General features: G+C 45.0%; 1 protein-coding gene across 2 annotated transcripts; it reads left to right on the plus strand.

Annotated features, from left to right (window-relative positions):
• The first annotated feature begins 1,907 nt into the window (after window positions 1-1,907).
• LOC139926127 (KN motif and ankyrin repeat domain-containing protein 4-like) lies at window positions 1,908-14,474 on the plus strand. 2 transcript variants are annotated; one of them, XM_071917722.2, is made up of 10 exons: window positions 1,908-1,948; window positions 6,654-6,733; window positions 6,820-8,313; window positions 9,433-9,508; window positions 10,554-10,877; window positions 11,132-11,216; window positions 11,362-11,581; window positions 11,786-11,928; window positions 12,156-12,356; window positions 13,660-14,474. In XM_071917722.2, exons 2-10 carry the CDS (start codon window positions 6,715-6,717, stop codon window positions 13,750-13,752), a joined length of 2,655 nt encoding a protein of 884 aa, XP_071773823.2. In that variant the 5' UTR covers window positions 1,908-1,948; window positions 6,654-6,714; the 3' UTR covers window positions 13,753-14,474. The 2 variants fall into 2 exon arrangements, with proteins under 2 accessions (XP_071773823.2, XP_071773822.2); XM_071917721.2 differs by lacking the exon at window positions 1,908-1,948 and adding an exon at window positions 3,526-3,617.
• Window positions 14,475-15,092: the final 618 nt, after the last annotated feature.

Below are 15,092 nucleotides of genomic sequence, written 5' to 3' on the forward strand. Positions count from 1 at the left end.
GTTCCTTTACATACAAAATCCCCAACATCTCTTAATCATTGACTAATGGTAGATATGTATATGAATACCGACTGATTCCAGTTGTGTGAGACTGACTTTAAAAGTTCAGGATCACATTATCAACATACTGTATAACTTCAGTGATTTTTTTGAAGCTCCAGACAGCATGTGATACACTGCATGATTTTTGCTTCAAAGACCTCCCCATCTGTTGGCAATACTCAACTTTCCTACAGTTATACTTTCCACCAGGAGGCAGCCTCTACAAGTAGCACCAGTCGAATGGGACAGAAAAAGTACCACCCCACACTGGACCTGCCCTATGCATTTAACTCTGTGGGCTCAACAAGTCTATTTATGCAGCTTAATAACAACTCCCGTTTCTACTAATGTCGGTCTTATTAGCAAATCGCAAACTAAATTCATACCCCGTCTTTACCCTCAAAACTGATTATGCAACTGCAAATTGTCTTCCGAAACTGCCTCGACTAGGCCAACATTTTAGCCTTTTCAGCCAAGTTTTCTGTTATACGCTGCAGTATGTGGTCAGTCCGTCAGCAGTCATTTGGTCCAATAAAGACTATTTTTTTTCCTCTCTCCCCTGAGTCAAACCACAATCCCTCTCGGAGTCAGTTGTCTGCTTGGGTAATGGAAAAGGAGCATTTCTCGCTAATTCCTTTTCCATCCGTCTTATGAACATGGCGCAGCAGCAGGCAGTGGTTACAGCTCCTCGAGTGGCTCCCCTGCTCGACGTGTAATAGAGTTTTCATAAACACCGCCCGGTTTCATTCGCTTGCGAGTTAAACTCACTTGGTTGGAGATGGTGAGCGACAGTTTTCATGAGGGCTCACTTCCACATGCTGATGGGAAATGTATTTCTCTTGGCCTGAACTGACAAACGGAGGCCCCAACACACAGGAGCACGTACACACACACATACACACACACACAAAGAAAATGAGTGAGACTGCAAGGGGAGAAAGGAGAGGGAGATGAAATGTGAGAAATAAACTGAGACAGACAAAATAGACAGAGAGAGCGAGACGGAGAGAAAGAGAAACACAGAGAGACTATTTTCCATTTTGTTTTTTTGAACCACCATAAGTTTGGTGGTAGAAGATGGGCAGTATTTGACAGGGGCAGTTGTTACTTATTGTCCAGTGCCCTTTTGAAAAGTACGGGACACCATTTGCCCCAGAGGAGGATGCTGGTAGCGAGTTGAAAGGCGACCCGTGAAGAATGAGAGGTATGCACTGAGAGAATTAACCCCCATGGATGGCACCAACCCCTCTGCCCTCCCCCCTATTTACTTGATTATAGAGGACAGAGACCACATAACATCGGATAGGGTTACACTTTCTGTATGTGTGTGTGTCACAGAGGGAGAGAGCGTGGCATGTGTCACATGAGGTGATTAAGTGATATGAACAGATTGGTAGCCTACACTGTAAAGTGACTCTGTTATTTCATCATACTCCATACCAGTCAGGCTATCAGGGGGGTTTATTTTGAAAACTCACTCGCCGTCACCAGGGTCTCAGGCGAGCGGCTGTCTCTCCCATACTAGGTGGCTGGCTACACCTCTGAACTCCTATTGGCTGATGGCTGAAGGGATGGGCGTGGCTACGTGTGTCTGGGCTCCCACTTGCCAGTCTCACTGGACAGGAGGGAGGAAGGCATGTCCGCCAGCCCCTCCCCGCTCTCTTACACACAGCACACCCAGCTTGTGTTATGGTAGGGTTTCACATTGGCATTTTCCAAACAGCCTCGGCATGCCACTCTCCCCTGACAGCGCCTCCCTCCCTCCCTCCCTCCCTCCCTCCTCAGGAGACAGACAGACAAGCGGGGCTGAACTGAGCTGAGACCAGACTGTAGTGGATTGTCTGACAAACACACCCTCGCCATCAGCAAGACAAAGTGGAGGAAACTGCTGAGCGCGTATTACAAGGTAAGCACCGGCTCTGATTTAATGTTCATCTCATTTCTGTTCCCCCCCGGCGGAAAACTGTTGAATTGGATTGTTGAATGCTGACCTTGAATGTCTTCAATCCACGACTGGCCGCTCTAAATTCAGGATCATGAAAGCGTTTGACTCCAGAGCGTTTTAACAAATTGTTTTGAGTGGACCTGTGGATCTGTGCTGCATACTAATCAGACTTGCAGGAGAATAATTGTGACTTTCATAGATTAAATGTCCGATTATATTTATAGATCATCATTTAGTATCTATATTTATACATACTGCACACCAATGATCTTTGATACATGCAAGAAACAGAGACGTGTGCACATACACACACACTGGCAGAACACTGTCTATTTTAACCTTGCCATGTTAAAATACCATGCTGTTCTTCCTTGCGTGAAGCCCCTGGCAGCTGTTTCATCCTATGTGCTTTGGCTCCACGTACCGCACACTGAGGCTGCGATGCCACAGTGCAGCAGTGACCCTGTTGCTCCTGGAAGAAGACCAGGACGACTGCATTGGTCCAAAATCCCTGGACAAAGAACATACAAACACAGCGAACCGAGAAAACACACTACAGAACCTGAGGGACTCCTAGGAAGTCTGGATGGAGGGAGCGGGTGAAGAATTTGAGAGTTTGAAAGTGAAAAGAAGAGACAGGTCGGGCAGAGAGGGAATGGGAGTTTGAGTCCAAACAGTTGGCTTTGGTTCCTAAATCAACTCCGAACAGAAGACAAGGTTTAGAGTTATGTGCTGGAAAAACCACAGTCTGTTCAGCCAAAACTGAAGGAGAGGAATACATTTTCTGGGAACAGACATTCATAGACAGGCAGACATGTGGACATACATACTGTACAGACAGGCTGATGGACATTGAGAAAGAAGGAGACACAGAGAGAGAAACAGAGAGACTGGCAAAGTGCATGGAGAGAGCTCTTTTACACATAGTTTTCACATCTCACTGGTGCGTCTCATGTTCAGGTCGTGACTTGAGGAAGTCAGCAGTCTCCAGTTTTAGAAGTCAGGCATTTACACATTATAGTGGCGTCCATAAACCATTTACTTTCAAAGACAGTGCAGGTGGGGGGTTGGGACAATATGATTGATTTTCCACAATGAACGTCCTTCATTTTTCTTCCTCAGTTCATTCCAAGCGGGGCTATGAAACCTTGAAATAAAGATGATGGATTGATGTCCACACTGCCATCAATTATAAACCACAAGTTGTGTGGTCTTCATTACAGGAGGACTGTGTAAACATGAGCATTGCAACTGATGTTGCTGGTACCATCATTGTCTGAACCAAAATGACCTGGTGCTTGACTCGCATTCTAAAACCGTATCTAAAAAGTGCCATTGCTCCTTATCTGAGGCCCCAACGTTTAACATTGCTACATAGGGAGGTGGCCTTCTCAACTGTGTCATGAGTTCATATTTAATTTGCGGTTTTGGTGAAGAATGCAGTGGATGGAGATGTTGTGATTATGAGGTTTATGCTGATGCGGGAGAGAGAGAGAGAGAGGAAGGGACGCATTTACCCAGAAGAAGTGGGCAGCTGTGGTGGGAACAGGAGGATGAGGAGAACTCCGATGAAGGAAAATGGCCGCTGGAAAACGCTGAGATTTCCTCATCCTAAGACCTTCGAAATAGGGTGAGAGCTTTAGCTGGATAAGAGGGAAACCTTGATGTTGAAAACTCCAGAAAAACTTAAATCAGTCTGAAGCCTGACTTTGGAATGAGTTCAATAATGTGCAGAGGCAGCAGTGCTGTGGCGCGGTGCAGTAGGATGGGGCCTGTCTGGGGTGAAGTGAATATTTCACGTTTCATTTCTTGGGTTTCCTGTGAGGTGGGCCTGCTGGTCTGAGCACAGACAATTAAAACCTGTGCCATGGAATTGTGGAGAGTTAGGCAAAGATTTGGGAGAGTTAGTGCTATATTGTTTCCTCTGTGGTAGCAAGGTCAGGAAGAAATGTATGAGTATGTCTATATTTATGTGTAAGAAAAAGAGGTCTTGTGTGCTACAGTATATGGTTTGGATGTCTGATGGCAGGTGATTGAAATAGTCTAAAATTAACTATGGTAGCTCTCACATTTTTTTCCAAATAGTGGATATCTCACATTGGGATGAAACTCTTCAAATGCATTTTTATCACAAGATAGAAATGATTTTGTAACGGTGTTGCCATCCTGTCGAAGTCCAACTGACAGCCTGCAGGCTGAACCTGCAGAGGGAAGGATTGAGATTGATTGAGATGTCCGCAGTAACAGCTGCTCTACTGTGCAGTGCTGATGGACATTTTGTGTGTAATGTCAGCACAGTATATGTGCTCAGAACTGCACAGGACACACACACACACACACACACACACCCCTACACATGCACACACAAAGAAAAAAAGCAACACATTACAACAGAGCTTGCACTCAACAGTAGTCTGTTTTCTGGATGGAAAGCTTAGCAATGCCTCACATTAGCTCCATGAACAGACATTTCCCCAGAACAAACACATTTTCTTGTTTGTCTCCTCGTTTATCTGTCTACCCAGAAGACACTCCACTGAATCATTATCTATTAGCTTTGAAAATGAAGACATATGTCCGGGTCTCTTCCTCTCTTGTCATGCATTTAAGCCTTACGCCCACATCAGGACTCTAGGCTAGACTTAGTCAAATCAGGGGCTGAAAGACTCCTTTCAACTTCATAAAAACCTATTGGCATCACAACATACTGTATCGGTTTCAATGTGTTCCAGTATCACGGCTCCAAAAAAACACCTTAGAGGTAAAGCCATGTTTGTTCTGTGCTCAGACAGTGGACAAAGATTAGCTTTGTGCCAAGATGCTGGGGGAAATCAGTCTCTCAGTCTCAGTGAATGTCAGAGTGAACAGCAGGGGAGGAAGTTGAAGCACTTTGTGGATTATATTTGCATGATGTGCTCAAATGTCAAGAATACATGACATGTTCTTGAGAGAACAGAACATACAGTGAGAAGGATTACATCCTTTACGTACCAGACCAGGTCAAATAATATTTAGAAATAATACTCAGTGTTTGTTTTATCTTCCTTGGAGCACCAGATGGGTGGGGTTTCCCCACACTAGGACAATACAGACAGTGTATGACAAGTTGTCAATCACAGACAGAAAAGCACACTAAATTGACTTTCAGATACTTTCCTGCAATTGTCAATTTTCTGGTAATAACTGTATTGTCCTACATGGCAAACTCCACCCATCTGGCACCAAAGAAAGCCAAAACCCCAGTCTGGTATGTACAGTACTGTGCCTGCTTCTCCTGCATGTACTGCATGTATGCATGTGTATCTATAGCATGTATCTATGAGTAAACATGCACATATGTGTGTGTGCGCACCTCAGCATGTATAAATGTGTTCATATATAAAGCATGTGCACTGTATCTTTAATGCTGAGCATTCGCACTGTTGTTGCTGTTCATTACTGCCCATCAGAAAGTGTGTGAATGATGGAGATCTCATTCCCAGCAGGGCCATTTGGTGGTGTTTGTCTGTTTACTGCATAGCTGACATTGTTTGGGGCTGTGGCTCGGTGGCTGTGGTGCCTCAAGAGGACAGCGAGCCGCCACAGAGGCCGGTGGTCAGGAAAGAGAGAGGAGTGAAAAAATGGGAGGAGGGAAGAGGTGGGGATAGGGGTATAGAAACAGGGAAAAGAGAGAGTGTGTGGGAGGGGCCAGGGGGAGAAGTGACTGTATACTCTTCAATATATCTACTTGTTAATGTAATTCCATTAATATATATTAAAGATAAGGAGAGAGAGAGAGAGATAGAGAGAGAGAGAGAGACCACAATTGAAAGAGGAAGGGGATAGAGGAGCCGCACTGTGAAAAGCCCAAACCACGCACTGTATAAAGGCTGAGATGAAACAGTGAAAGAGGACAGACAGTAAAAGGAAGTTACAGAGAGAGAGTTTAGCAAAAGCAAACCAGAGATTTCAGAGAAACCCATGGAGCAACTAGTGGGAGGCAGAGAGAGAGAGAGAGAGAGAGAGAGAGAGAGAAAGAGAGAGAGAGAATAGCAAAGGAGGAAAGTAGAGTAGTGAGTCAGAACAATGGTTGTCTGTATTTATGTCTGTAGGAGTATATTTTGTTCCACTGGCCATAGCTGCTGGGCTTTACAGGCTAGAGTTATTTTCAGCTCTCATCCTGGATGGCAGGGCTGTAATCAAATGAACATCAGGCCTGCCACTGTTGTATGCAAGCACTCTGATGCATGGATGAAGTAGTGAGAGTGAGAGAAAAAGAGAAAGCCTGGAGAGACAGAGAGCGACTGAGAGAGAAGAAAAGAGAAAGCATTTGTGTGTATTTGGATGCTTGAACGTCTTTGTCCTTGTTTGCACTAAGAGGGAGAATGAAAAGGAGGAAGATTGTGAATGGAATACAAAAAGGGATTATTGTTGCCAAGTTTATAATGATCTTCCATCCGGTCATAAAATTGAGGTTGAGTCTCCCTTTGAAAATACCAGAGCTAAACCTCAAGTGAATATCAATGCCAAATACCTCTGTTTTGCCAAAAAAAACAATGATCATGTTGATAGTTTATAGCTGAACAATAACCACTTCTGCCACTTGTAAAAAATCTCCTTTGTGCTTCTTTTCCATGTGTTGTTGGCATTGTCTTCTGTTTGATTTGATTTTGTTTGTTTTTGTCAGATACCAATGGTACAACCAGATTATGTGACAGCAAATATTTCACACAACTGAAGACAGCAAAATGATGGAAGGACAAAATGGTAAAATCCTCTAACATCACAGACGTCTTTCACTGAATCAGATTTTAACTGCTACAGATACTGAAATACTGTTTTAATGTTTACAGGAAATAGTTTACCTCACAAAACTACAGAGAATGGAGTACCAGGGAAGCCCCCTTACTCTGTGGAAACACCCTATGGCTTCCGACTGGATCTGGACTTCCTTAAATATGTAGACGACATAGAGAAAGGCAACACCATCAAAAGAGTCCCCATCCAGCGCCGAAGCAAGGGCCCCCGGTCCAGCACTCTCCCCAGGCACCTCAACCTCTCTGGGTGCGGCTACCGCCCCAGCCCCTGGGGATCCACTGGAGCTCTAGGTCCCAGGTCACGACTGTCAGATGCCCATCATAGCTACGCCGCCTGGGCATACGACCACAGGTCGCCACTCTCCCCCACAGGGCTCAAATCCCTGGCGGAGATGGAGGCCAGAATCAAGGCGTTTGATGAGCAGCCCCTAGGGGAACACATCAGGCCCCATCTCCTCCGAGCCTCCAGCCTGCCGCTCACAGTGTTACTGAGACAGGGATCAGAGTCCACCGACGACCCAGGCAGCCTCCGAAGTTCCAGGGATCAACTTGGAGGAAGGGACACATCCTGTGACGACATCTTCTATCCTCTAGACTACTCCTTGGACAACCCTCGCAACCAGGACGGCTCAGGGCTGCTGAGACGCCTGACAGAGGCCCTGGAACGTGTGGGCGAGCTGGAGATGGAGATGAGGGTCATCCCGGAGCTCAGAGCTCAGATCTGCATCCTCCAGGAGGAAAGAGAAAGGCTCCGTCTGGGCCTCAACCTGTCTGCCCAACCTCCCTCTGTCAATGGAACCGCAGACCCTTGCATCTCCTCCCACTACGGCACCTCGGACATCAAAAGGCAGAGGCATGAAGGTTATGTCATGTTTCCCAGAAACCTCAGCATCAATCAAGATGACTCTAACCCAACACACGAGTGGAGGACCAGCACAGACCTGGATGAGCTGCTGACGGTGACGTCCCTGCAGGCCAAGGTAGCCGTGCTGGAGCAGAAGCTCCATGAGAGCGGCCTGGAGCTCCAGAGGGCCTTGGGGCTGCTGAGAGAGCAGCAGGAGGAGAGCAGATGGAAAGAGGAGAGGATTGAGCACCTAATCAGGAACCCTGGGGTGTGCGTCCGTGCGGAGAGGGTGGTGGTAGACCAGGAAGGAGGTTCGGATGCATTCGTCAGTGCAATGACTGTTACCGCAAACAGACAAAGAAGTCAACAACAAAATTCTGTGGTTAATTCTAGCTTGACATCTACCAGAGAGAGTCCACCAGTACCTATGGAACTTGAGGAGGCTTCAGCGGACGGTATGGACTCAGCGGTGGCAGCCCACCACATAAAGAAGATCAAGAGGCTCCTGGAGCAGCAGTGGGAGTGTTTGTGTGCAGACAGGGAGCCAGCAGAGGAGGGTAAACCTCTAGAGCATCCGGACCCCAAAGTCAACTCCCTACAGCAGGAGATGATGGGACTCGTCCACATCCTTTCCTCCTACTACCCCCACCACGGGCACAGTGATGGAGAAGGGACTCAACATGGAGGTATAGTAGTCTACAGAGTGTGTATAATATCAACCTAATGATAAATTCTTGCCTGTTTTATAACACTCTAATTAATGCATATCATAGAAAACCAGTGGTTGGTTCGTAAAAACATTGTCATGAAGTTGGTCACCTTCTATCTGCACCTATTCAACTAGAATCAACCAAAATCAAAATAGAGTAGAAAGTACTGACTAGTAAAGAATAACATACAATATCAGGTACGATTTCCATAGATATAATGCTGTAACAACTTTACAGCTGTAACAACAGTACAGTAATACAGGAATAAGAGCAAGCAGTGTGGAGCTTGGAATTTTTTCAAAACAGCTAGCTCATTTCAATTTCAATACAGAAACACCATATGTCTTCAAAGCGTTGTTGAAGTCTGATTCATTTCATATCTGCATATTTCTCTCTGCACTGAGCTGTTGTCAAAATAAAGGGAAATGTGTTTTTTGGTCTAGTTTGAAAGTCAATGCTGAAAATCCAAATGTAATCCCACTGCCATTTAGAAGAGGCTTCGTCTTTTTAGGACAACTTGGTGTTTCTCTGTCAAATTGAGACCCACCATTTACTATTTGGTGTAAATTGATGGTTGTAGCTGGTTTGGATTTATGTAGGTCTGGTTTAATTGATGACTGAGAGACCTTGTTGCTGTTTATACCCCATAAAGCAGTTTCTGTATTGGAATGTCCTGACTCAGGTCCTAGGAGACCCAACTCCGAGCCAGTATTTCCTCTCACCACCTTCAGACCACAAGAACGGAAACACTTTGGACTTAATTACAAGGAAAAGTTGTTCTCACAAGAAAATTTCAAATTTGCTGATCAAGCCACTAACACACCTCTTGTATGCAGGTTTCAGGGTGCAAAATTCACAGAACTATTACCATTTCCTACCTCCTTTTTGAAAAATAATCAATACAGTCAATAATCAATATGGCAACACAGTTAGCTTTTATAATGACTCGATAAATGGTTGTATGCAAAGGAAAATACAAGCCATATTAAATATGTATTTAGTCAGGATGGTACCACCTCATGAACATTTAATGTTGTTAGAGTTGTTCTGGCCTAAAATATTCCATCACATCCCCTGTTTGTATCTTCTCTCTAGCCCCTAAATCCATCATGAAGAGAGACGGTGCTGCCCGGATGTCAAAAAACCTACACTTCGCTGGTGTTAATGACGGGTTAGTAAACAAGTCTGTCTGCTGACTTCAGCAACCTTTGGATTTACGATTATTGGTTGAACCACAGTTTTGGTTGACATATAAATACGAACTTGTGGTTCTTGAAGCTTGGGTTGTTTTGTATTGTGTTGTTGTGACAAAGAAAAAAGCATCAGGATTAAAGATTGAATGATGAAGCATGCCACGCCCTCTAAAGTCTTAAGTTAAAGGAGAGTAGTGTTGAAATTTTTGTTTTGAAATGTAGTATTTCCATGCCTTAGGATAACTGAGTTCAAGAGAACATTTGCTGTTTCCCATAGCCACAAATGAAAGAGTTTAGTTTATTCTACTCCCTAATTTGTGGTGTAAATCTCCATAGAAAATGAAAAGATGGAAAAGGTGACTGTGACAGTTTCCAGGATGGTTTCTTGGGGCTCGGGGGGCATATTTTTTGGTTCAGAACAGATAGTATTACTACAATATATGATCAGACAAATCTTCTATGAGTCAACAGTCTTCCTTCAAAATGAAGCAGCTCCAGGCATCACATACTTTCTTTGCTTTGTCTTTGTTCTTTGATTTTCAGCTTTGGAGAATTGGATACTAAACACTGATTGGATTATCCAAGGCCATATAATATGAATAACATATCATCAGTGTCTTCCAGAAATGTTGTATCTCTAAAACAGACAACTCAGTGATTGATTGGCTGTCACTGTTGATTCGTCACCTGGCCATGAAAAATGGCAGCTATCGATGACAACAACGTAAGGGGAAGATATGAGGTTTTTGTAGGATGCAAACAATATGTGAACTGAGTGGTATTCACCTTTACTGGGTGTCTTTCTAACATATTCATCCTCAAGTCTCACTGTTTTGTGCATCAGAATTCACTAGCCTCTTTCACTACTTTACCAGACAAACAGAAATGCTCCTGAAAAATGATGCCCTTTTTACTGGTCAGTGGCTTGTAAAATAGACAAATGCCACAGCCAACATTTACCAACATTTGGCTGCCGCATGGTGTTAATTTCCTGCCCTGGTTTCCTTTGTCTAATTTCTTAAGCCATGAAACAACAGCAAGCGGAGAGCTGGTCTGTGTGAACCAGAGCGTTCGTGACCATTCGCAGCAGAGGGAGAGACACATCAACCCTGGGGACATGGCTGGATCCCAGGTGGACGCGGACCCAGAAAAGACGGGGAGAGAGAGAGAGAGGCACATGAGCCCGGACAGACAGGCGATACCGGGTGGAGCGGGATCAAGGCGGACAGATGGAGGCAAAGCGTCTGCGGAAGCTGCGGCTCCGGAGAGAGCGGCCAAGATGAAGCCACCGCCCCCAGGGGAGCAGATGGAGAGCGACTCTGGCTCAGAAACAACCACCAGAGGCAGGTGAGGGGACCGGAGCAGAAGCCTTATCATTATTGGTTTATTTCATTGCCAGTAAATGCGGTTTTTGATGTTTACTCTCAGGGGAAAAGCTCCCATGGTAAATGTTTCTTTTTCATCTCTTGGGAATATATTCCTAATGCTATGAGGCAGATTTTCTCTTATAAAGGACATTCAAGGCTCTCTCTCTCTCTGTCACGCGCACACACACACACACACACACACACACACACACACACACACACACATCCTTCTAGGGAAACGGTGAGTGGGGAATTTATGGCGGCCTGTCAGTTCCTCAGAGACCACATGGACAACATGGATAACCCCAACGATGACATGGTATGTAGACTCCAAATATTTTCTTTCAAACCCCCCATTATCTAATAGTCCCACTTTCATTTAGTCTGTATTAGGCCAAATCCATGCCAGAAAGCTGCATCCAAATATAGCATTGTTTCAAACCTCCTCTCTCTTTGTCTTCCAGAGGAAAGCCCTAGTGGTGCTGTTTCAGAATTGGTTCGGTGTGGCGGCGGAGGAGACTTCAGTGGCCAATCGGGTGGCCGTGTACCTGAGGGAAGTGAAGAAGACCACGCCCTCTCTGCTGGCCTTCCTGGTCAACCTAGCTGATGACAACGGCAACACGGCGCTGCATTACAGCGTGTCCCACTGCAACTACAGCATCGTCAGCCTGCTACTGGACACAGGTACTTTCTGACAGCAAAAGCATAGAATGCAGTATAGAATAGAATAGAGAGGAGAAGAGAAGGATCATTGGTCCTATGTCCTTGCACTATGTCCTGCATTCAATCACTACCAAATCATCTGTGTTACCAGAGCTATTGTTCATGGGAAGAATAGGCTTATAAATATAGAAATCCACGAGCTCTACCTCTTTCTCCACACCACAGGCGTGAGTGATGTGGACCTGCAGAACAAGGCCGGCTACACCGCGGTGATGCTGGCCTCGCTGACGGCCCCCGATGGCCCCGGTGGCATGGAGGTGGTGCGCAGGCTCATGGAGCTGGGCAGCGTTAACATTCGCTCCAGCCAGGTAACACGGCCAAGTGTTAAAAATTTAACATGGGGGATAATGGGGTGGTAAAACATTTATTTCTCTCAAGTTTTGCCTAAAATGTGGGGGGATACTCCGACTGAGGCCAGTATGACCAGTAACAGCAGGGTGTATTCCAGCTGACTTCTTCTTTTTCCACACATACAGTGTTCCTTCATCAACATCTCAATCCGTCATCCTCTTCTTCTCTCTCTATCGCCCCCCAGACGGGCCAGACAGCTCTGCAGTTGGCAGTGAGACACGGACGAGTGGTGATGGTCCGCCTGCTGCTGAGCTGCGGGGCGGACGCCAACATCCAGGACGGCCAGGGAACCACGGCCCTGATGTTCGCCTGCGAGAGGGGCCACACACACATCGCGAGGCTGCTGCTGGAGAGGAGCCACTGCGACCTCACCCTTACTGACAAGGTGAGGTATGGGTTAGATGTACAGGCACGCAAAGGCACAAATGTGGGACAATCAGCTTTTTAAAAGGCACTACATGAAGCATTTTAATATCAATAAATCATTACCACATTCATTTTGAGACATTACAATAATTACCATAAACAAGCAAGACAATCAGTAGCAAGACTGGCAGCCGCTACTGGCTTCTACACTGCATTTTACATTGTGTACCACCAGGTTGGATTTCGTGGGTAATCTGCTGGATTGCTTTATGGCACAAAAAAGCAAGAGGGCTGCTGTTCTTCCAGCGAAAATGGAGCTAAAGCTTTCAGAGTTTCTTGCAATGGTATATGGTGAAATGAATGAAAGGCTGAAGGAAAAATCTCCTCCAACATGTTTATCATCTGCAATAAAGCAAAACATTTGGCTGAAGAAGCAACATCCTCTGCTACAGGAAGCAACAATGTCTTAATTCTGGGAACACAAGCACTAATAATAGGGTGAGATAGAGGCTAACAATCGTCTCATCCATGGTCTCTATTGTTTACAGTAATTGTACCAAAGTATCACAGTTAATTTGACAGTGATAATACTACAAGTAGCACCTTCAAGCGAATGCCCCCCAGCGAATACTAAATTCAGAACACACTGAAGGGATGACAGATTCATAGCTACTGTAAAATCCTGTTACGACTGATAACAAAATGGCATATCTACTTTTCTATACACGGAATTGGGCTCAAAAAGCAGCTTAGGTCTATGAAAGCTCACATTTTTGGACTCACAGTGTGGGGACTGACAGCACGGATGCAGCAGAATAGAGCTCTCCCAGGATTAATCAGGGCTACAGTGGGACAAATCTCCCTGGGCTGAGATGAGCTAATCCGCTAACAGTACCTTATCTCTCAGCCTGGAGGGAGGCAGAGAGGGGAACAGAGGAGAGGATGGAAATCTCCTACTTTTGTCCAAGTCTCTTTAAAGTAGAGTTTAAGAGGGAAAAAGCTGTCCATCGTCAACCACAACCAACCTACCTTCCTACCTTCCTTTCTAAGCCGCTCGTCACCTTGACACAAACCCACCTTAATTAGGCAAATTAAAGTCTAATGAAATCAATCCTTACACTCAAAAGATAACAAATGCAACCTCACTCAGTTTCTTTATTTCATCTGTCTTACATGGACAAAAATACTGGTATTTTCTAGTAAGCCTGCGTCCAGTGGTGAGATATGGATTCCGAATTCAAACCTGTCATGAATGCCTGTGTTAATAGCCAAGTAATGTTGACTTGATCGTAGTCTCCTGCTTTTCTCTCTCTCTCCTCCAGCATGGTCGGACGGCCCTCTCTGTGGCCATGCAAGGCTCCCACACTGACACAGCCGCCCTGCTGCAGGCCCACGCAAAAGCCAGAGCTTTCTAGGACTGGAAGCCATGCACCTGTTCTCTGCAGAAACAAAACCTTCACACACATTTCAGACACATGATCCACTCCCATCTCGTCTTCTCTCTCTCTGAAGCACTTCACAGACTTTCATTTTGTCCTTACTGGATTCTGTGGAGTGAAGACGGACTTCTGCACATCTGCATAGTTATCAATGGAACAACCATTACTTGTGTATAAGAGGCCTGTTAGTGTTCAGTGATCTGGCAAAGCTTTGCTGTGCCTTATGAGTGTATGCCATTACGAGTGAGTTCATACCTACAGTATAAATGTGCTGCGTTCCATTGTCTTTACTGTAAATGTCCATAGTTACGTCAGATCTTCGCACATCCAAGTAGCAGCTTAGCTCTGCAAACTATGCAATGAAAAAAAATATTTATTACGATTCTTTGATTGTATTGGTTACATCAATATGTTGATACTTATGCAAATTTCTGTGCTGGTAATACAATTTGCACTATCCCTAGTGCTTACCTCTTGCGGAGGAAAATTAGAGATTGCTATTTGCATTCCTATCAATTTTAATGTGCTCAGCTGAACACTTTTTCAATACAATGCTTGTGAAATACATGAAGGAATGCAAAATACATTTTCCATGCTGCATGCAAAACACATGAAGGAAAGGCAAAGCTTAAACCTGTTGCTGTCAATACACCAACCTGTTGATTTCACTCATTAGTAGTTGCAATATTGATGTATCAACTGCCTGTTTTTAATAAAAAGGAAGAAATGTATACCTGTGATATTGTATAAGTATGATTTTACCCAAGCAAACATACAGTGAAATACTATGTTTAGCTTTCAGGTTGCATTCAAATCTCAATCATCAGCTATATGTTGCTGTAGTGACAAACCTGACCAGCAGGTGGCACAGCTTCCCCGTCCCACTGTCTCAACAGCCGGCCAAATCACATACAGAAAACAACAATATGCATAAATCAGGAATTCTGAGATGAGCATATCCAAGGGATTAGATCTAATCCTTTTCAAGTGTGACAGACAATTATAGACATGACACCCACCAAATTGTATTGATGCCACTGCGAGAGGACACTCCAACACAATGAGATTCACCTGCATTCCAGCTGCATGGCGGCTGGAACGGGCCCAGTCAGGCATAATAAACCAGATGAGTTTGAGTGGCTTTTGTTCCCCTAACCTCCTGGGAAACGGTATGGGGGCCCGAGTTTTAGTTTTGCCGAGAAGATTGAGATGATGTGTGTGTGATAAGACAAAAGGGGATTGAGTGTAGCAGGGGGGGGGGGAGGCTCGATTTTTCTCTGTCGGAGCAAAGCCACCTCAATTCCCCTGAGGATTTC

This window comes from Centroberyx gerrardi, chromosome 13 (assembly GCF_048128805.1).
Source record: "Centroberyx gerrardi isolate f3 chromosome 13, fCenGer3.hap1.cur.20231027, whole genome shotgun sequence".
Classification (NCBI taxonomy): domain Eukaryota; kingdom Metazoa; phylum Chordata; class Actinopteri; order Beryciformes; family Berycidae; genus Centroberyx; species Centroberyx gerrardi.